Source organism: Clavelina lepadiformis, chromosome 3 (genome assembly GCF_947623445.1).
Source record: "Clavelina lepadiformis chromosome 3, kaClaLepa1.1, whole genome shotgun sequence".
Taxonomy (NCBI): domain Eukaryota; kingdom Metazoa; phylum Chordata; class Ascidiacea; order Aplousobranchia; family Clavelinidae; genus Clavelina; species Clavelina lepadiformis.
Genome location: NC_135242.1, coordinates 2,818,011 through 2,840,706, shown reverse-complemented (window position 1 = coordinate 2,840,706; position 22,696 = coordinate 2,818,011). Strand labels below are relative to the sequence as shown.

Genomic DNA, 22,696 nt, shown 5'->3' with positions numbered 1-22,696 from the left:
ATTTTTTGCCATTAACTGTGCGGAGCGAAAGTTACGATGCTAACTGTTGTAAGTACAGCACAATAAAACACATGCTCACGAACAGCTAACGAGCAGGAAAAAGTGGCAAAGCCTAAGTGCTTAAAACATGTATGATAGCAATAATACAATTGCGCTATAAGATGATAGGTTAGCATAAATTTACATAAATTGTTACAAGCAACAAAAAAGTATTGGGAAGTGTAGAAGACATGCTCACTAACATTAATAACCCTGATATTAGCAACCAAGATACATTATAGGGTACATTAAGATACGAAGTAACGTAGTTTGATTACTGAGGGCAATGAATATCTTTAAGTGCATAACAATGGATAGTTGAACAAAACTGTACAAAAAAAACTCAATCCAGAGACAGGAATCCCGTTTCAGTGGCCAAAAGAAGCCACGATATTGGGGCCCACAAGAGCACTAAAAGAACAGTAAGATCAGGTAATAAATAAAGTATTTCCAAGTTGGGAAATCGCGACTGTACAGTTCCTTGGACCTAAGATATTATATCAGCTTAATAAATCCGGAGACTATGACGTATACACACTAGCGATAACCTTGAATTATGTTACAATGACAAATAACGATATACAGTACAATAAATAGAAAAATCAGTGTCTGTTGTTGATTTGCCCACAGAACGTCTTGCAGGAGGTCATTGTGATTTAGAATATCCAAAACTAGCAATGAAAAAGACTTGAAATGGTTATCACGTCATGATTATGACACAATAATTTTCATACAGTATAACTTGAATGTTTGCTTTGCCATTTACTTTTAACGCATTTCGCATTCAGTGTTCCTTGTATTGCTAAGTGCAGACTTGATCCTGATATTTGTTGTCCTAAACTAATATAGTCTTTATATAACTAAAGATATAAAGACCATGGTACTGGAACTATAATGCGATTTAATTAGTTTTGTCAGTTCATTCAATTTTGATCAATCAGTTAATTACATTTTAAGCTATCTATCGGCAAAGCATTTTTCGACTTCAAGGATAAGCAAGCATGAAAAGGTTGAAAGCTGCTGTTTTATTTCAAAAAATGTAATTGTAGGAAAAGGTCATTCTACACGCCATCAAATTATTTCTATCGTGCATTAAGAAGTGCGCCATTATTTTTCTACTAGTGGCCGCCAAACTAACAACCGTGATCTGCTGAATCTGATGCTCTGATGGAGACTGATGCAGAATTAAGAAATGGGAAACTCATTTAGGTTTAGGCTGGCCCTTTGTAGCTGTTGGAGCTAGGGCGATAGGCAAGGTATGTTGTCTGGTTTTGGTATATTACCGCTAGTTCAACGTAATTAGGCCTGGTATTAAGAGAATGTGCGTCAGAAACGGCACCAAATCCAGAAATGCAGTAGGCCTACGTTAAGCCTAAGATATAACCTATTTGTTACGGTACGTTATTTTTAGTACCGCCCGCATAAAGGCAGTAAGTGATGTACAGAAGTAAAAAACGCGAATCAAGCACAGAAGTGTACGACTACGTCTGCACGTGATATATCTTTGTAATACTAGATCGGTAACCCACACATATAGTCTAGCGGTCTAGCCTATGCACAAAATCTCCTAATGTGTACATCGAACTCTTTCACAGTTAACAGATCAATGTTGGTTTGTAAATAACCAAAAGACATATTTCTGTGTGTGGTTGTTTGATAGCTAATCTATTATGTAGGACACAATAAAAAGCTGAAGTGGCCGAAAGGGGCGAAACAAAGAAAACAGTGTTTCCCAACTAGGCCTATATTCTTCATTTCAGTCTTTCAAGATTTTAGTGAGATCCTATTATATAAGTAAAGCAGACGTAAATGCAAATATTCAGTGCACACTGCACATTGTTATGTTAAAATTTGAATGATTGCATCTCCGCATGCAAAACTGATTGCAGTGGTTGGACTGCAGAGTATGGCTGTTTTCAGCAAGATCTTGTGTGCGCCATAGAACAAAAAATGACAAGTTTGTGCATAAAAATGCACACATTCACTTGTCATGCGCAAATACACAGAAATTGACTAATTCAATCTGTTTTTGAATTAAAAATTGAGAGTGGAAAAGTTCTGTACCAGAAGACTCTCTAAATGCAGGTCCAGGCCAAAAAATGGCAACATTCGCAAAAATTGTTGAAACGTGTTGTAAAATATTTGTTAAAATCAAATGAGCCCCCTGTACCACTTTATCTCATGAAAAACAATAATGAATGCACATATGCCAAACTCTGCAAGCTGGCAGACAGGAATGTATGGCAGCTTTCAACGAAAAATCGTGCTTTAAAAATGCAACTTTTGATATGACGTCATGAGCTGCAACTTCGTTTCTTTGTTTCTATATTATAAATTGTTATTCAAATAATCTGATTTGTTTTTTTTATTATAAATCGGCATAAACATGTAAAAGTTTGGGTCACATATTCATAAGTCTTGTACTTGTGTCTACAGGTTATAAGTCTACAGGTGCCACATATTCGACTATAATTATGGTCTGCATTCTCAATTGTTAGAAACTGTCATACTTCCAAGTTTGGTTCGTGTATGGAGTCAAGTTAATAGACTCTGGGTTTGAATCTGTTCCAACAATGTATACATATTGTCATTCTATTTCATTGTGTTGTACAGATATGACTGCCCATTAATCATTACAGAAGTGCAGTGTTTTAAGTTCAAACAAAAATCGCATAAAAATATGAATTTGCTTCACACCGAGAAAGAGACAATGTTATACTATGTACAATAACTTATGCTAAGGCAGTTGCCAGTAAGTATATAGAGACATTTTACTTTTTAAATGCGTGCATATCCTTTTAACGTTTTCAACGATGAATATGATGGGAAATCAGACCACGATGCAGTCTAGGACCACATTATCAGTCGGAGTTGTACATAGCCCGCCAACTGATAACTTTCCTTCAACTGATGATTATCAGGTATTTTTAAATCATTTTGTTTTATTTTGCAGATTTAGCCATTATGTTGATATATTTGGCTGCATATATCAAACTATGTTTTAAGTGCAGACCACATACATTCTGAGGCTTACTTAATGAATGTTGTTAACCAAACTTGTTATTTTTCTTTATTATGCATCACCAACCATGTATCATACATTTCACAATTCTCTTGCATGAATTTTACAGTACCACTAAAAGACAACATTGGACAGTGAATGAACCCATTTTCAGACTACCAGTAAATACTGAAAAACCTGTATTTTAGCCCAAAAAAATTTTAGTAGCTGTAAATTTTCAATTTATGCCCAACATAATGAACAATCAAAAATTATGTCAAATGCACGTAGCAATAGAAATGAAACAAACACAAGGAAAGAAAATAAATCATGAATTTTGTACTAGGTAGCGAACCGTATTTAGTGAAAACAAGTGTGTCAAAAGCATTGTGTGCATGTCAAACCGCTTCTACAAAAATCGAGCTTCTACAAAAATTTGATTTTTGTTGCAAAATAAAACCTGATATGGACTTTGTGCCGTTACAGAGGAGCATAATAAAACGCTAATTGTGACTTGGTAAGGAGACTGAAACAAAAGTTAATCTTGTACTATGCTTGCTGGACTCTCCAGTCTCCACATAAGATTAAGTTACTGAATCCATTGTAAAAGTTTTAAATTTCATCACTGCTAAAAAGTCCACAACTATGAGCTTTCACTGTCTTTCTCAAGTGTCTTTATTTTTTCGGCATGATGCTACTGTATTTGCTATATAGCTTTAATCAATGTTAGTTTTCGTATTTTTTTGGTTTAGTCAAATGCCACCAGTTACTCTCAGGAGAGAAATGGAGTCATGCTCCCTTATCAAAGTAATTCAACAATACTTGTTGACCACATGTTGCAGCAGGTGCACAATTTCGTCACAGACAATTACGAATTAAGAGAATCCATCAAGTACGTTGTGTCAGCTGTTTGTTATGTTTACAAAAACTAAACTTTTTGAACACATAGTTTTGATTTGCTTTTTTATATGCTTTCATCACTCATACTGTTTATTATATAACTCTTTTTTTTGATTTATACTTCTCTAAATAAGTAACTAACTTATATTTGTAAGTGTCAAAATGGCCACTAATTTAGTATTTCAAAATGAGTTATAATTAAGGCATCAATTCATAGGACCTGCTTTGCATCTAATTTTAAAAACTTATTTCATATATATGATGCATTTTGCTTCATAAACTATTATTTTTTGTTTGCTTAACGCTATTTTTTCATCAATACCATAATAATGTCATTGCTACATTAAATTCAAAATGACCTAAATACATATTCTTCCATCAAAAGAATAAGTTGGCGTAATTCTTTAGTTAGCTGATAGTCTGTTTCTTATTTTAACATTATTTTGATTTTTGTTCTTGAAATGTTGTTGTTTTCGCATTTATGATATTTACTGCTTCTTATGCACAGAACAAACAATCAAATTCTCCACAAAAAATGCCTTGACCTTCAAAAGTGGAATGAAAAATCCAAAGAAGAAGCACAAAAAATAAAGCAGAACTATGATGTATGTAATTACAGTATTTGTTTGCGGAAAACCAGTGTTTGTTTAAGTACTGTTTAAAAAAAAAATAAGCAAAATGTGCAAACCACATGTAGCCTGGTATATGTACTTTCCCTTAAAGTTTTATAACTGGGCTGGAGTGGAGCTCACCACATACCTTGCAGGTGTCTGTATAATTGGAGATGGTAAAAATTTTGTCCTTGTTTTCAAGCTCCACTTGATAAATTTTTGTATTTACTGTCATACTTCTGTTATGGTATAAGCTATATTGGGCATTGCCTTTATATTGTAATGGCACTCATAATAGGCACACTTCCGTTATGTTGATCTTAGAAAGCTCGTTCAGTTGTGATGAACTTGCGAGATGATAATGCAATGCTTAGAGCTGAAAACTTAAGGCTGGAAGTGAGTGTGATGAGCCTTCAAGGTAGCAAAGAAGACACTACCAGGTGAATGACTTGTTTGTTTAGAAAGATTTTCTATTTTTCTCGCTGTAGAAAGTAAGTGGTGAAAAAACTCATCTAATTCGCTGTATTATATATATCTTTGTTTTTTTTAAAACCCTTCTCCAACCGATCAGTAATTGTTCATGTTTCATGAGACCATTTTTTATATCAAAGTAGAACAATCACACACCGTGACACACTTGCACAAGATATGAAATGTTATTCTATTTAAACAGCGAAAATACTGTCGCCGATTCGGACAAAAGTGAAGTGGCAGCAGGTTCTGTTATACAAGAAAAATACATTCAAACTGTTGAGAACTTAGAAAGGCAACTAAAGGTCAGTATGCTAGTAGTTAATTACATTGATACTGATACTCACGTGAGCACGACTTCACCAAGGATGTGACAGTAGTAGGGGAAACTACACAAACACAATCGAAGTGTCAAATTTCCCTCAGAGCTTGTGAAAATTTTCCATTGATATATTTGTCACACATGAGTCATTTGCTCAGGAATTTTATTTTATAACATATGATGGCTTAGGAATAATAAAATAAAATATATAAATGGTTGATTTTGTGTGACCCAGAAAAGTTTGAATGATTTGGATTGATAAAACGCTGTTACCCTTTTTAGCCGTAACTTTCTGGGTCTCGTGTTGGTAGCACAATTCCCTCCATCCATTTTTTTACTTAACAACATTTCTGTGTATACTCTTCTTTTCACCTAGTTCAACCATATGTTATGTGGTGAGATAATTAGTACTAAAAGCTTGGAAGTAACATGATTACATAGAATGTAGACATGTTAAAACATTTGCATGTTGCATGAAAGCAATATTATGTTAAGTTATGTTTTATGTAAGTTGCATCAAATTATGTACAAGTAGGGAATTATCCATGGCTATTTTTTATGTAATGTGGTAATTTACCGGGAGTTTTCTGTTTATTGGCAAAACTGCATCCCGGTAACTCGATCAACAAATCTGCATAAAACCGAAAAAGTCCCTAATTTAAAGTAAATCTGAAAAATGAAAAATCATAGTGATTCACACGGATGATTAAGGTACTGGAAACTGCTCAAGTAGACTATACTTAACGCTTCACAGCATCAGAATATATTTGTCTTGTTTCTTTTTAAAAAAGCCGTTAAAGCTTGTATGTAAATACAATGTTAATAGCTTTGCCCGATTACACCACATGGTATTATGGGGTTTTTCTCACAATTTCCAACCATTAAATTTTGTAACAGGAAGCATTATCAAGCCAGAAACAATTCGAAGAAGAGGCGAAACGTCTTAAAGTGGCCAACAATCAATTGCAACAGAATTTGTTTAGCAAACAGACTGTACTGGGTGATCTGGAGAGAATGAAACAGAAGAACATTGACCTGGAAAAATAGTAATTATCTGCGTCTCTTCCTTTATAAACATATCTTTCAAATAGCTTCCTCCTCAAATAAGTATGATGTTTATTTTTTTTTCAGCAACGAAAGCATCAAAAGAGAGATCCAAGTTCACCAAGAACGCTTCCAAACCTCAGAAAGAGAGAATAAGGTAGAGGTTGAATATATTCCTCTGTATAAATAACACACTGGTCTGTGAATCACATTTACTTTGCCTCTTTTCAACTACTGTCAAAGCTAGAATCAGCTTCATTAATTTATAGGGGTCAATCCTTTTTGGTACATAATTCGAAAACAATTAAATTATCATTGTTTAAAACAAAAACAGCAATCAGTTGCGTTAAGTAGTTTCAGCATTGTCTGGCATATGGCTTATAACAGCCCAAATATCCCAGCTGTTCTTATATGAAGGGCATCCACTGTAGTCTGCATGGTATCAATGGGCAGTGGAATGGTGCAATCATTGCAGTAAATAACAGGAAATTGCTTAGTTAGACTAACATTCATTTCTTGCTTCTCTTAAGGAGGTGAAGGCTCAGCTCGTACAACTTGTCAATGAAGGGAAAATATATGACCTTGAAGCTAAAAAATACAGAGAAAAAGTCGAATCTCTAGAAACAGAGTAAGTAGATATTTTTTAACGTGAAGTTATCTGTTTGGGAACAAACTTTAAATTTAACTCCAATCATTTCAGAATAATTATATATATAGAGCAGGGATGTCCAACCTTTTATTAAAGTGGGCCGCATTGTCACTTGAAATAATTCAATGGGCCGCAGAACCTATTAAATTTCAAGAAAAATGGGTACATAAAGTACATATTTTTGGAGTGAAAATGACTAACGGGCCGCACAGAAATCTCAGCCGGGCCGCAGGTTGGACATCCCTGATATAGAGTATATTGTATACATTTAAACGTATAGTTGCAACTTACAATTGCAAATCTGTGTGGTGTAACTCATTTAACCTTTTTAACTCATTTTCATTCAGGTGTAAGAGCTTGAGAGAACAAAGCGACCAAAGTGAGGATACTTGGAAGCGAAAGTTAAAGGAACAAGAAAAATTTCTGGTTGGTCTGGAATCTATTGTTAATTTGCATGCAACCTTTGAAAGGTCCCAAAGTGCGCCCCGCACGCTTTAAATCAGTGGTTTTCAACCTGTATTGAGCCCGGTCTCTGCATAATATCACTCGATGCTGGCTACTTTTTCAATGATAATGGACGAATTGCGCGTATGTTTTAACGACGCCGTGCTCTCTAAAGTACAAGGCGGAAGTTTTACCAATTTAAGGGATTTTCCAAATTTGACGAAGGATTTATTATTGCTATTTTCGTACGTGCAGGCTACACGCAGCACCAGCGCTCGAATCACTAATTACGTAAAAACAGCATCAGAAAAAAGTCTGAAAAACACGATCACACTTTGCTAAACGCAACATGAAATACCGTGTTACACACGGCAAATGTTTATCTTGTAAAATTATTTTACCTTAACAAACAGTAACTTCAATCTATGGCTAATATTTCTCGCTTGATGAATTACTTGTGCACATTGGAGGTGCAGATATGGAATAGAATTACATAGTTTTAAAGCGCAGTAATTGTGACACAGTTACTAAGCTAAATCGTTCCACCCCACATAACGTTGTACGAAGCGGATGAATTTATATACGAAGTATCGTGAACACACCGACTTCAGTAATGAGGATTCGGGCTTTCAACTTCGACATTTTACAGATATTATAAAAATCGAAGCCACAACACGACATGGTTCTCACACTTTCTGGGACATGAACTTCACTTTCAGGCACAGACCGTCGCCAGAAAAAGTTTCAGCGCACATTTGCGAGTCTGTTTCGTTTGTTTATTTGTTGTAACTCATCTTGCATATTTTTAAACATAGAGTTTAAAGAATAATATCCGTGCATAATAGATGGTTAAATACTACAATCAATTGACGCCGTTCATGGTAAATTAACTGTCGTGTTACGCCTCATCAACAACGTGTTAGGAAAATTTTATCTGGGCGTTTTCTTGCTGTGGTTACGCAGTGGTGGCCACTAGCCACCACAGTTACGTGAGATTTTGATACACAGTGTAGTGTACTAACAGCACCATAGTTGTTACTAAAATACAATACCCACATTGAGGTCAACTGATAGAATAAATAACCTAGATATTAAAGCTGCACAATTCTATCCTTATCCAGGACGTGAAAGCGAAAGACGCGTCTGAACTACAGCGTCAGGTTCAAGAAAAATCGAACAGCATTGACGAGCTGTTTCACGAATACGAAAAACTACGTCACGAGAATGAGAGGCTGGTTGCGCAACACGCACAGACGGTAACATGCTTGCTATGACGTAATATTAAATTATGCACTATGCGTGTGTTTACGTAATGCGACGTAGAATCTAATTACGTCGTAGTTTATTAAAGATTAGCAGTAATTAAAGCATTTCATTGATACCAGGTTTTAGACTACATACGATATCAGCGCCAACTATAGCAGGTTGCAAAATGAACCGCGAAAATTTTCTTAACGTTCAATAAAAACCTTCGTTTAGCCGGAACTGGACAACTACCTGGCCCGCCTGATATCCGCCGAGGAGTCGATACGCAAAAAAGATCGCGATTTGAAAGAGTGCGAAGAGCGGTTGCAGAAAGCAAACAGGCAGAAAGACCAAATCAAGAAACTCGAAGAGGACGTCACTTTTTTCCAGGCCCAGGTAACTCACTCGGCGCAACTTTTTAACATACTTCACTTGGATACTTGCATATACTCGAGTACTTTTTAACTTTACTCGAGGTTACTTTTTCTATTGCTTGTTCTTCTTTGAATGTAATTCTTGTTTTAGTTTTTTTTTTGTGTTTTTTAATTTTTTTATTGTATTAAACTAATTTTTTGTATTTTTATTGTATTAAATTAATATTTAATTTTTTTTTGTTTTAGACTTGTGCTCGAGTATTTCGATAACGTATGAACTTGACAGCACCACTTTTAACGTTACTCGCGTTCTTGTTTAAACGTCTTTCATTTGACTGCTCTAGACAAGAATTTCTCTCAAATGCAACAGAGATTTGCAGATGTGTTTCATGTTTTTGCAGGCGGATGTGTTCAGGCAAGATTTCCTTCAAGAACGCGGGGATCGCGAAAAGCTTCACGCCCAAAACGAAAAACTTCGAAAAGATTTGGAACAATATCATTTTAACGAGCAGTACAATCGACAAGGCCCGATGCGTCGATAAAGATTTTCGGGGTTCATTGAACCCGTTTTTAATTGTTTTTGTGCTATTTATTCGGTCAGTTTCCGCAATCATGACAGGATGAGCATCGCCAAATCGTTCATCTTTTGTGTAAGGTGGAGTTTTACTGAATCAATTTGTAGTAAGTAGTACTTCAGTTTTGTGCGATTTAACCGCACAATGACCTGGGAAAACTACACTTACTATTATACTGGGTTCCAGTTTTCGTCTAATTGTTGTATAATAATGCTGACCGCGTTCATCAAATTGTTGCTTCTTAGATGTTTTTATTGTTTCTATTCTTTAAAAAGATTCGCTCCAAATTTTATAATTTAGCTTGTGCTATTCGAAATGTTGTCATTTGTACTTCCCTGCTTCTGCATTAAATTATATCGCCTCTGCCTAGCAGCCGGCTTTACACGTGGTAGGGCTGAATCTATTGGTAACTTCGTTCGCTTATATGTGGGTGTCGAAATTGGGCTCTTATGGAAGTTATTGTGAAATCATAAAGAGCAAGCGACCATCGCACAGCAAGGCTGAAAGTAACACCCGATTTTGCTCTGGGGTGGCTATTCTGCACTAAAGCTTATAACAAGTGTGTATTCTGCTACTGCACTGGGAAATACCGGCAAACACAAACTGCTAAAACGCCTGTATACCACCATTGAGACACAGGCAACATGCTGTTCATAATTTTTACAGAAAATCACAACAGAATTAAATAGATCAATCTGGGAAGTTAAAACGGTAGGAAGTGTAATAAATGTTACGTGTCAAGTACGCCCTGCAATAAGTAAAAAGAATCAGTTTTCACCGGAACGCAATTTTTCTTTGGATTTTACAACTCGCTCTTCGTCCAACGCAATCGTGGATCCAACTAATACAAAATCTTCATGGGCCTTGATGACGTCATCAACCGAAGGACCAAAATCCTCACCCAGGTGTGTTCCTATGAAGCCAAAAGCGAGTTTGTTGTTGACTGCGTTGGTGTGAAAGGCATCGGCGGCGCCTTTGAGCTGGAAGATTTTTGAAAGCAGTGGATTGTCGACAAGCAAAGCAAAATCACACTGCGATGAGTGCACGGTGCCAAGCAGGGTCAACATTCTACGCTCGACATCGACGCCAAAAGTGTCCTTGTCCAGCTTTCGCATACCGGCTACGTTCGCCTCCCACTGGAATTTCTCGGTGTTGATGAAAAGAAAAGGCACCGCGTTTACGTTTTTGTAAATCTCATTGTTCAAAGGGAACATCCACGTGTCAAGTCCAACTCCGACTTTGAACCTCTTGTCTTTGGAGATAGCAGTAATAGTGGTTGCTCCTCCGAACGAATGACCCATAATCGCGCATCTCTCAAGATCGACGTGATCTCGAAATGTCGACATGTCAATTCCCGAGCTGATGCAGTGAAAGGTTCCGGAGTTGATTTCTTCAATGTGGTCCAGAAGCTTAACGCATTCGTCCGCCCGATGGTGAACCTGTTCATTCCTGATACTCTGCTCATCGGCAGAGCCGCTTGCAACGTGACGAAAATCGATCCATTTCTGGAGGTTTTTTTCTTCACTGTCGTCTTTAACGTAGTAGAATGTTGTACACGCTGACTGGTCTGCGTGCTCAATAGATGCCACCAACGCACCCTGGGACGCGAGATCCAAACAAATTCCGCTGTAGGCCAATCTATTTCCTCCGAGACCGTGAGAGAAAATGATTACCGGGAGTTTTCGCTTCTCGTCAGGAAGATGAAACTTTCCATTCCACACGACTGGAATAAGTGCTTTTGAGAATGTCCATTTGAAAAGCCAAGACAGTCTTGGGATTTTGAGAAAATCGGTGAAACCCTGAGCATATCGGTTGTCCCCGAGCCATAGAGGGGACGTCGCATGGCTTGGCTTGTCTTCGGTTGGATAGTACCAGCGAAATAGACAGCGATCTTCACCGTATTTGGTTACAATGTCTGTGCAACCTACATGGTACGGTCCAGTAGCATTTGGCAAGGTGTGACGCATATTTACTGTTAGCTTTACCGCAAACAAAAATAGCACGTATAGCCTAGCCTACTGCAAAACTATAACAAAACAAAGTCGTAATTTGTTCGCGTAGTTGGTTACCATTTCGTAACGCGCCCACAGACAAAACTGAATTCGCCATTCTTGGCAAATGAAGTAAAGCTTTGACGGAAAATCTGTTCTGCTTTCAAGTGCTTTGTCCTGCACCATAACAATGCCCTACAAAGATCTTCATTGAACAGTAAACTAAAGCGTTCAACAAAGCGAAGCTCTATTTCGTTGAAGCCTTAGCGTATCTGGACTTTGGAAGGCTGTTAGTCTATAAATCATTAACCAGCTTGCGTAACTCCCTTTTAACGTAGGCCTGTGCAATACCTAACCAATAACCATGCATTTACTCAGCCAAGTATCAACACATGCTGGAGATCCTCACAGGCTGTCAGGAAACAGAATGTCGCCTTCCAAATACAAAATTTCACAAGCCCTTGACACTAAAACTTCTCAAAAGCTAATTTCAGATATTCTGACAAAAAGAAAAACGCGACCGACCCAAACTTCAACTAAGCTGGTATCAAAATAAACCATTGCAAACAATTAGGCGCTCGCGGCAGACACCGGTTCTTATACGCACTTCAGCAATATCCGCATACAACGTATGACGACTTCTTACACTCAATGAATTTTACAGTCACATGACTAACCATGCGTGTGTGAAACTGAAACATCAAAACGTCATTCATTTTGGCTTAGGCCTAATTATAATGCCGGCCTTCTTTCTTGCTCAGGCAGGTGAGTTCAGCGCTTCAGTTGCTCGTGGCTAGCACTTACCTGCATCGATAGTCGAGTATTCGACATCATCATCAGCATCAGGTTCCACTCAGTCGTGGCCGACTCTGAGTGACTCTATGGACCGTTCTTCTCCAGTTTTTGTGAAAGTTTTCTTGGTAAGCCGATAATAATTCGGTACGAGTATTCGACAATAACTGCCAAAACCAGAATTGTAGGTTACCTTAGAAGTTCGATCACCGAATTTTTAAAAACAGAGAAAAACTTTGTCTGTACCCTCTGTTTCAACTGACGTATGTCTCATGTGACAAATTGAGGAAATTCCGGGCACAGACCGGTGCTATATCTAGTTTGTTCTGGGCATTGTGACGTATACCTCGGTATTGTGACGTAAAGGTATGGCATGACTCAGCGTAAGTTTTCCGCTCAAAAAGTCTCGGAGATTGCCCTCGGGATCAGGATAAACTTTCAAGGTTACCAACTTAACTTAAAAGTAAAAATACAATTCTTAAAACTTACTGGAAATACAAGGGTTTTGATCGGAAAACTTGGGTTGAGTCATGCGGCATTTTACGTCGCAAAGCCCGGAACAAATTTGGCACGACAACATTATTACCAATTGTATGGTATACATATAGTATATACTAGTGTCACTGGTTATTACTGTGATACTATAATTGCGTACTTCCCGAAAAACAAATGCGGATGAAATGTAGGAACTGGACGTTTAACTTCCATTTTAGGTTGAGTCAAGTAAGCTGTTACTGAATAAGCAGAACTAAGTTCTTACACATTTTCAATTTTTGTATCTGAGTGCTCAATGGTATAATACGGTAGACCAATTATACACTTTACGTAAATGTCCATGTTGGTTAAAAAATCTTCACGTATAAAGAAAACAAATTACGCCAAAAACAAGTTCAATGTCTTTTAGAATTCCCAAACAAACATCCTATACTTTATGATGCGTTTACAGTATTTTATTTGCAGGTACGCTCAAATTATATGATTTAATTTCATGCAGAAATAAACTTTGTTACCAGGCCTACTCTCTACGCTTTGCAACAACAACGGAACAGTAAAGGAGCCTACGTCTGGGTTGCAGTGTACACTAAGCTATTGTTTATGCAAAATTGTATGGAAATGTCAAGAAATCACAATGTGAAGCTCAATGATCGGCGAAAAATGTTTTTATATCCAAAACCGCCGGATCAACTTGAACTATTTTCTGCTCATGGCTTCGTCAGTCGTCCGAAAACTGCAGCTGTTACATATCTTGAGCGAATGCTAAGCAAGACAGCTTTGACCACGCAAAAAGCTACGCACACGAATATAGAAGGTAAGTCAGTCAATTTTAAATTTCCTTTATCTGATTGATTTATTTTTCTCATTGAAAGAAATGTATTATGAAGTGATTAGCCCTACTCTATATCACTTCGGGGAGTTCAAATAGCGTTCTTACTCCAAATTGTTGCATTAATAACACTGGACAACAATTTACAACTTATTTTTTATTCCTCGCTCATTTCAAGTTTACCTAGACTAATTTTGCAATGCTGAATCCAAATCTGGTCTTAGATTTTTTCTAACACGTCACGTTTTTGAGATATGATATATGCTCACGACAACCCATAACTGTGATTTTGGCTAATTTTGGCTGAGCGGAACAAAACATTACATGTAATCAACCCAGTAATTTCTATTGAAAATAACAGCATTATCATACTGCACAATTTAATACAACCCAGGATAATTAAATCAGACAAAAATAACATTATATTCCCTCAAAAGTGCTTTATACACTTGCTCTTTCGAGTATGTTCAGTGTCAGTTTCACGCTGAAGAAACCAGCAGTAGTCCCCTATCATGTTTGGGTTAAATCGACCTCTATACCGCGATTCCATCACAGAGATGTCTTGGTGAAATCTTTCCCCATGCTCGTCGCTCACATCACCCAGGTTTGGCGGGAAAAATTCCAAGTGTGAATGAAGAAACTGCAGTTTAACCGACATTCTGCAGCCCATTTCGCGGTATGATTCCAGCAAATTGTCCACTAGTTCCGAGTAATTTTCTGCCCTGTACTTCCCAAGAAAATTTTGTACAATCTGTACAAATGCATTCCAGGCTTTTAATTTTTAATTCAATTGAATTAAGCTTGGATGGAAATACTGGGTCACGGATCAAATCATGTATTTGGGGGCCAACAAATATTCCAGCTCTCAGTTTAGCATCACTTGGTATTGCACCAAATTTTTCTTTTATATGCAGGAATCCATCTCCATTGAAATCCATTGCCTTCACAAATTGTTTGATCAGACCCAGTTTAATGTGAAGTGGTGGCAAGTACACTTTGCTCGGATCAATTAGGGGTTGGCACTTAACATTATATCTTCCAACAATGTAGTCCGTTCTCATTGGCCATTCAGTTGTGTCATAGTGGTTTGCATCGTCTCGACTGTCCCACAAACAGAGAAAGCACATATGCTTGGTGTAACCCAACTGCAATCCGAGTAAAAGTGACACAACTTTAAGGTCTCCACATATGTTCCCCCCCCTACCCCTACCCCCCCCCCCCCCCCCCTCTATAGTCATGGCCAAGAACATTCAAGAATGCATTAATTGTGAAAAGATAGAACATTGCATTTACAAAATAATGTCAATATTGATCTTACATAACATGCATTGTGACATAATATGACCAACAATTCGCTGGGAAAGAAAATTGCACAATACCTTGTACTGTAGAACCTTATAATATAGTGCCAATCAATGCAAAATCCGAATTTCGTGAATTTTTATATCTTGAAAACCTGACGTGATAGACCAATTCTGATTTCAGATTTGGAATCAGCGTCCCAAAGTTAGTCTAGGCAGTTTATTTTCATTTGAGGAATAATTTTGCTGTTGTCCAGTGTAATTACAAGGGCAGAGAGCTTCATGTTGTATTCAATACTAACTTGTTTCGGACTGTCGGTTGGTCCTTACTCAGAGTATAAAGCAGTAAACGTTTAAAGTACAGTATACATGCTAAACAACAATATGTGATAAATCAGAAATGTATTATTGAAGACTCCAACTTTGAATCTTGGGTATTCCGTAAACCATCTCACAACTGGTGTATTCGCTCCAAATTTTTAAATTTCAAGATCTTAGAAAATTGCCGTAATGATTAATTATTATGAATGCAAAATTCATGAGGCTTTACTCATTAAGCAAAAAAAAACAGCCTAAACACACAAATTTATGATATGGGTCCTCGTTTTTATTGAAAAACTTTATTTAACTTATTTATTATTGTTCATTATTTCACATTCCTGTCTTGTTTAATTGATTGATATCTACCTTAACTGTTTAATTGGTTAAGATCTACCTAATCATTGATGAGGTTGCACCAGTGTGTGTTATCATGTTAGCCTACCTGTAGTACTATCTTATCTCTGTGGATCTGTCATGCCTTGTTGTTTATATACTGTGCTTTGAGCATGTAATGCTTCGTACTCTGAGGAAGAAACAATGAAAGCTCCAAAACATGTTAGTATTGAACAAAATATTAAGCTCTCTGCACTTGTTGTTATTGCAACAATTTGGTATACTCTATATCAGTTAATAAACTTTGTGTTTGCTTACTTGTTGTATTGTGTTTGATGTTATATTCTTCTGAAAAGTGAACATATGAATCGTTGATCGTTACAGGACCAGTTTAGTAAACATCTTGCAGATATTGGATTTTCATGACCTGATTAAATTGCTTTTTTCTAGTTCATAGATTGTTTGTGAGCATTTTTTAATTTTTTTATGCTATTACAAGGTCAGCAGTATTTTTCGATCCCACGATCATCAGCTAAAAAATAACGGATACAGCAAAATAAAAAAACCTTGAACTTTAGGAAAATATTTAGATTTATTCCACCTCATTGACCAATTTGCTGAACAGCTGTAAGTCTGCTCCAAATCCAGTATAACATACAGCTTGTTATTTGCTGGTATTGTTAATATGTTATTATTATGGCTAAACATACATTCATTCAATCCATGTATACATTTTTGCTATAACCTCTTATATAATGTGCTATATATAATGCTATAACCTCTTAGCTCATAACACACTTCACCACATTAATTGTCACCCAGGTTGGTAGCGCAACATTACTCAGGTATGTGTTAGGCGGCTGCACATTTACCAATCCAAGTCTATTCACAGACATCGGTGCAAGGATACATGAAAAGGAGAGGATGGAACATCAAGAAGAAAAAGAATTTGCAGTTTTAAATGCAATCAAGCAAACAAAAGCTTTATGTCAGAAAAAGCATGAGAAGGTATGACTTTTACAACTTTTATGTTTCCTTTTACACGCAACAACCCATAGATATCTTTTTTATATGACTGAAAATTTTCATGCAATGTTAACATTTCATCAATAAACTCTTTCAAAAGTTGCCAATATCCTTTGTTTGCTCTCATTTAAACATGGAATTTATCTTTGCGCTGAAAACTTTGTCAGGTTTTGGCTGCTGCTATGCAAAAAGCTGAAAAGCACAAGCAAAAACTGATGGAGCAAGAGAAAATGTACTATGAACAACTTGCAATTAGGATTAAACTGAACAGAGATGAATTAGAGAATGAAAAAATACAACAAGTTATTCGCAAAAAAGATGAAGAAAAAGAAAACGCTTTGCTGGAGCAGTGGGAAAAGGCTGAACAGTGCGTAATAGTTTGTCAGTTGATAAATAAATCGGATGACTCCAGACAATAAATTGTTATTAACTGTTTTGGATAAGAAACAGTACCAAAAGTTATTATATATTTTTACACCTTTTTACTTCAAATTTATTTTAAGAAATACCTAATATGATCTTTAACAAAGGATCTTGAGAATTTAAAACTTTTTTTCAACAGGTTAAAAAGGGAAGCAATTGAACGTTGTTTAAAGGAACAACACAAGAAATTACGAGCTGACGCCACTTTGGAGAGAGAAAATTCAATTGCAAGAGCATTACGTGTTGCAAAGGAGCATTCCAGAATTCAGCTTGAGGAAAGTGTTGAATTGGCCAAGAAAGAATGTGCTAAAATTGCCAGTGAAAATGTTTTTCGAATGGAACAACTTCACAAAGTGGAAATTCAGCGTTTAAATGAAAGGTAATTTGTGTATTTAAAGTGGCCAACGGTGCAAGAATTGTCAATATTTTAAGTTTAAAACCCAATACCAGTCATCATTTTACACGAGCCTGCCTCTTAAGTCCTTTCTAATTTCAGCTGATATTTGGACTTTACCGTGATTCCACATCTTAATTTTTTAGGGTGGCGAGACTGACGTCAGACTCAAAGCTGCATGAAAAAAGAAAAAAAGTAGCTCAAAGAGATTATATCAACATTGAAGACGATTATTCTAATTTCTTAGATGTTACAACACATGTTCCCTGTCATTCAGATTACCTCATTTCTCCGAGGAAACTGAAACATGGCATCGCTCGTTGCAGATCTGATAATCAATCCCAAACTAACTTAATTTCTCTTGACCAGAAATCCAAAGTAGTTCAGACTGATGTTCAAATATTGGCCAGAAAATAACCAGCACGTTTTACATTTACACAACAACTTACCGCACAACTTTAAATGTACCGGTGATGTATCAAGTGGCAATTAGTATCGGCATAATCCTAATTTGCTATGCCTCGTGGATGAATGAACCAAATTGCATCTTTGTGCCAACTATTGGCAGTGCAATATTAACACTTCGTCAAGGGTAATAATTTCATGTGAACCTCTTTAAAAAATTGACAATATATCGTCAATTTACTTTGCTCTGTTCACATTCAGCTGAACATGGAATTTATCGTCGCACTTAAATACTCGCAAACTTTTTGAAGTTTATGTTGTGCAATGATCAATATTGTTTTGCACATAACTTGTGATGACTGATTTGAAATGCATCCAACATTTTTAGCACAAAGGTTAAAAAAGCACTCAGTAGAAATAATTTGCTTAACGTGAATATGCATTTTCAAACCAACAAATATAATAATCAGGAATCAAAGCAAACATATTTTTAGTACTAAGCAGTTTGCCAATAAAATAACAGTAAATGGCTTATGATTCATTTATTTGCAGAAAAAATGTTCAAACTAACATCTTGTCTGCATTTTGTCCCTGTCCATTGTATTATTTAACAATTTCGTACCGGATGTATTGATAATCGTCTTCACTCTTAATTGTTTGCACCCTTTTGTCTCATATGTATTTATAGTGACTTTTGCTATTGTCATTATTCTAACTTCTGAGGGAAGATGTTAGTCGAAAACTACTGATAGGCAGAGTTTTTCGCAAATAACTGAATTGTGAACCTTTCTGCATCGGTTGTCTTATTACTTATTTGCAACTACTTACCCCATGTCAACTTTCTCTCTAACTAAGCCACACTATCACCTCAAGCATATTTTATATTGCATGCATCTACCACTATAGCCATTGTTAGTATTTAGATAAAGATATTCTTGTTAACTTAGCAATGTGGCTAATTACTATTTTACTTGCAAGCTTTGTCGTATTGTCAACTTACTTTGATAATAAGACTAGTAGAATAGTGTTTATTCCAGCATATCCAACAAAGAAGACACATTAAACATGCTGTGGTTGCCACCAGGCATAATAACATCAAATACAAGAAATAGAATCGGATACAGAAATTTATTTGACAGAAATAAAATTCTGAATCTCACGAGTTTGTGTCTCATATTTGATTGAAGACACAAATTTTCAACAATCCGTCACAGTCCATGGTGTATGTGGTTACTCGAATGTGAAATGCAACATTATAAGATTAAGCAAGTGCATGATGATTTACATACTGTTACTCCAAATACCGGCAAGAATAGTTTGCGAATTGTAACTCATATGAAGTTGCAAAATGGCTTCATTTAAATACTTCTGTAGGATAAATTCAACCCTGAGTCCAATCAGGATATCCTACAATATTTATATTAATTAGTACGGCAAGTTTCATCACTACAATACAAACCTAAAGCTTGATGTACACAAAAGGAACTATTCAACGATAAATTTTGGTAAATGAAACTTGCAGTACAAAATACGGTCCGGTCCACATACTGTTGCATACAGAAAATAGATAGCAATAAATATCATAATGTAATAAAATCATATTTCTATAAAGAAGAACGCAGAGTATTTTTTGACTTTTCTACCTTGTCTTCGTCCAACTTAAGAGTTGGACCAACATGTACTAGATCCTTGTAGGTCTTAATGACCTCCTCTATTGGGCTCCCAAAGTCTTCATTTAAATGCTTACCAAGAAAACTTGAAAAGAGACTGACAATGATTTCAACGCCAAGCAAAGGGTCTATAGTGCCGACCAAACCAAAATATTTTGCAAGAAAATTGAAAGGTACCACAAGCGGGAAATCGCTGTGAGTCTGATGAACTGCCCCCATCACAGTGAACGTAAGTCGTTCAACATCGACATTAAACGTATCGCTGTCAAGCTTCCTTATATTTGCTAACATTGCTTCTGATTGATACATTTCAGTATTAACAAACAAAATAGGGATTGCACTAACATTCTTATACACTTCTTTGTCTAGTGGATACAACCAGGGATCAAGGCAAACGGCAGCTTTAAAACGCTGGTCTTTGGAAAGTACAGCAACTGTTGTACCTGCCCCAAACGAATGTCCCATCATCACACATTTTTCAAAATCAAATGCGCCTTGAAAGACAGACAAATCAATGGCTGGGTCCACCGACTCAAAGTTACCATTGTTAATCTCCTCTAGGTGATTGCGCAATTTAATGCAATCATCAGCTCTGAAGTGAACTTGCTCATTTCGAATTTCAAATTCATTTGGAAGATTGCCAACATCCTTCTTGTATTCTGTCCACTTCTTTATCTTTTCACCATTTTCATTTTGTTCGTAATAAAAAGTAGTGGCAGCTGTTCCGTCAGCGTGTTCAATCGCAGCTACAATGCAACCGTGAGATGCCAAATTCAAGCACATAGCGCTGTATATGAACCTAGTTCCACCTAAGCCATGTGAAAAAACCACCACTGGCAGCTTGTCTCTCCCTTCTGGCAAGACAAAGTTGCCATTCCATGTGCAAGGTAATTGGGCACCATAAAGTAGATATCTAAACAACCACCCCAAATATGGTAAGCCCAAGTAATCAGCGTAACCATGAGCATAGTTCCACGCATCATCGCCCAACCATCTTGGTACCGTTTGAGGATCTGGTGCATTCTGTGTGGGGTAGTAGAGCCGAAAGAAAACACGATCTCTGCCAACTTTTGTAATAATGTCAGTACATGCCACATTGTATCGTCCAGCTAATTTTGGCACTATGTAAGACATGGTGGTTTAATCTGATAGAAAATATATGAAAAGAAAATTAGTGCATGATTTAACCCAATAAGCCGAGAAAGATTTTATTTAAAATGAATTCAAATACACTCAAAGCAGAAGTAAAGTATATACATAACTTAGGTCTAGTATACAAGTGCACAACCACAGGATGCATTTCTATACTAGACCACATTCACTCAAATTGTGACGTCATCTGGTTATGCACTTGTATATCATACTAGACCCCATAACTTACCCAAACTGCATTCTTATAGTGTATATTATTGGAGTAGACGTTTTGCTTCTCGCTGAAAACATTCTCAATGAGCTAGTGTGCAGTATTAAGAATGTTTTCACAAAAAACAAAATGTCTGCTTCATCGCCATATAAAAACTTATTGATAATTCTACTTCAGGTCTACTGCAGAAGTACACAACCAAATGACTTCACAATTTGAGTAGGTGGGGTCTAGTATAGAAATGCATCCTGTGGTTGTGCACTTCTGCGCTAGACTCTTTACTTAGAACTTTGAAAGTGGTAGCACTTATAAATTTGTGTTCTATTTTTTTGAGTGATCAAGCTACCATAGTTTTATCGAGCTTCATCCATTATTAGCTTTACACTGATAAAAGTGATTAAAAATTTGGATGCCTACTTTAATCTCAGACTGCTTGCTTAACTTTGCAAAGCTCAAGCAGACTAACAGCTTTTTAAAATTTGCACTCCTATAGGCAGACAGGCTTATATTAGTACAGTGAGTGGGATTGCAGCTGTACCCAGATATGTGCAGTTACATGCAGGCCCAGCTATGTACTGATATATGCAACTTGGCCTATGTGTTACAACCGTATGCTGATATTTCATGTGTTCACCTGCTATGCTATGATAGCTGCATTTGGACATATCTACAAAAAACTGTTGACACACATATTTGTGTATAGCTGTATGTATAAGGCTCAAGTGTAATTGTGCATAACTCACATGTCCGCACATCTACACATGCAGACATAACAGATACAGCATAAAAATATAGTCACATTTTCAGTCAAATTACTTGCGTCACATTTTGCAAAGACTTGACTTGAGACAGATGTTGTTAAGCTTCCGCATTAAGGTGACACAAGCTTTTGTCAAACACATAATGCGTAACTTATAATAGTCAGTCTACACCATAAGTGTCAAACTCCCGGCCCGCTTTACAATAAAACTTGGCCCGCAATGTTATTTTATACACTGAACTATTTCCGGCCCGCGAGGTCATTGCAACAAATCGCACAATACAGCAGCACAGCAGTTGCCCAATCATACGATAGAATAAATCGATTCATTCCAACGCTTGTAATTTAGGCTGCTTTTTTCTTTATTGTTTGTTAATTCTTTAATACTTTTGCTACGAGATGAATGAAACTTAATGATGTAAGACAAGAATAATCAAAAATAGCCCAGTCAAAAAAATCAAGAATTTGGTGTTGTTTCAATTCATGTTTCGTGTCACGAAACATTCAATCAACTTTTATCCTTACGGCCCGCGGCGTTAAATAAGTTTTGGCCCCTGTAGCGATTGAGTTTGACACCCCTGGTCTATACGAATGCGTGCTGCAGGAGCCAAACACAACAAATTTCTTGTTGACAAAAACAGTATTTTTTGCTGTCAGTTTGGTTTTGTCGTATACATTGACTTGAATCTTGTTTACCAAATGACTCCGTTCTGTTCATCCTAAAAAACTTAAATTGCGACTCGATTTTGATGAATGTTGTCACAACTCTGGGTAATTACCTAATTAACCTTTGCGCGCTTTGCCGTTTCTCGTTATTGGTACAGTAGTTGTTACTGGGAAAGTAATTTCGCTACGTTATTACAGCAGCAATTTCCATGCAAGATATCTTGTTTTTCCCACACTTGTTCTCTTTCGTTC

General features: G+C 36.6%; 4 protein-coding genes and 1 long non-coding RNA gene across 5 annotated transcripts; 2 read left to right on the top strand and 3 right to left on the bottom strand.

Moving 5' to 3' along the window:
* Positions 1–1,240: 1,240 nt before the first annotated feature.
* LOC143449473 (optineurin-like) lies at positions 1,241–10,059 on the top strand. The gene is made up of 12 exons (XM_076949690.1): positions 1,241–2,960; positions 3,793–3,932; positions 4,449–4,545; positions 4,876–4,991; positions 5,225–5,327; positions 6,242–6,390; positions 6,476–6,545; positions 6,919–7,016; positions 7,385–7,463; positions 8,603–8,737; positions 8,961–9,122; positions 9,502–10,059. The coding sequence occupies exons 1-12, from the start codon at positions 2,853–2,855 to the stop codon at positions 9,640–9,642; spliced, it is 1,398 nt and encodes a 465-aa protein (XP_076805805.1). The 5' UTR covers positions 1,241–2,852; the 3' UTR covers positions 9,643–10,059.
* A 220-nt stretch (positions 10,060–10,279) lies between these two features.
* Positions 10,280–12,276, bottom strand: LOC143449475 (platelet-activating factor acetylhydrolase-like). The gene has a single exon (XM_076949692.1). The coding sequence runs from the start codon at positions 11,640–11,642 to the stop codon at positions 10,443–10,445; it is 1,200 nt and encodes a 399-aa protein (XP_076805807.1). The 5' UTR covers positions 11,643–12,276; the 3' UTR covers positions 10,280–10,442.
* A 1,195-nt stretch (positions 12,277–13,471) lies between these two features.
* On the top strand, positions 13,472–18,970 carry LOC143449477 (uncharacterized). The gene is made up of 5 exons (XM_076949693.1): positions 13,472–13,767; positions 16,630–16,745; positions 16,931–17,130; positions 17,326–17,565; positions 17,727–18,970. Exons 1-5 carry the CDS (start codon positions 13,554–13,556, stop codon positions 17,995–17,997), a joined length of 1,041 nt encoding a protein of 346 aa, XP_076805808.1. The 5' UTR covers positions 13,472–13,553; the 3' UTR covers positions 17,998–18,970.
* On the bottom strand, positions 15,476–16,109 carry LOC143449478 (uncharacterized). The gene is made up of 3 exons (XR_013114581.1): positions 16,056–16,109; positions 15,847–15,927; positions 15,476–15,576 (listed from the first exon to the last, which is right to left on the bottom strand). It is a non-coding gene; the product is annotated as an uncharacterized LOC143449478 (long non-coding RNA).
* Positions 18,971–18,999: 29 nt separating the features above from the next.
* Positions 19,000–21,781, bottom strand: LOC143449474 (platelet-activating factor acetylhydrolase 2, cytoplasmic-like). The gene has a single exon (XM_076949691.1). It carries the CDS (start codon positions 20,787–20,789, stop codon positions 19,590–19,592), a length of 1,200 nt encoding a protein of 399 aa, XP_076805806.1. The 5' UTR covers positions 20,790–21,781; the 3' UTR covers positions 19,000–19,589.
* Positions 21,782–22,696: the final 915 nt, after the last annotated feature.

Excerpts from the sequence above, each read along its gene's own strand:
- LOC143449473 (XM_076949690.1), top strand. The coding sequence starts at position 2,853 with ATGAATATGATGGGAAATCAGACCACGATGCAGTCTAGGACCACATTA. Across the intron at positions 5,328-6,241 it reads ACTTAGAAAGGCAACTAAAG|GAAGCATTATCAAGCCAGAA; the intron begins GTCAGTATGCTA and ends ATTTTGTAACAG. Across the intron at positions 7,017-7,384 it reads GTCGAATCTCTAGAAACAGA|GTGTAAGAGCTTGAGAGAAC; the intron begins GTAAGTAGATAT and ends ATTTTCATTCAG.
- LOC143449474 (XM_076949691.1), bottom strand. The coding sequence starts at position 20,789 with ATGTCTTACATAGTGCCAAAATTAGCTGGACGATACAATGTGGCATGT.
- LOC143449475 (XM_076949692.1), bottom strand. The coding sequence starts at position 11,642 with ATGCGTCACACCTTGCCAAATGCTACTGGACCGTACCATGTAGGTTGC.
- LOC143449477 (XM_076949693.1), top strand. The coding sequence starts at position 13,554 with ATGCAAAATTGTATGGAAATGTCAAGAAATCACAATGTGAAGCTCAAT. Across the intron at positions 16,746-16,930 it reads GTCAGAAAAAGCATGAGAAG|GTTTTGGCTGCTGCTATGCA; the intron begins GTATGACTTTTA and ends AAACTTTGTCAG. Across the intron at positions 17,566-17,726 it reads ATTCAGCGTTTAAATGAAAG|GGTGGCGAGACTGACGTCAG; the intron begins GTAATTTGTGTA and ends TTAATTTTTTAG.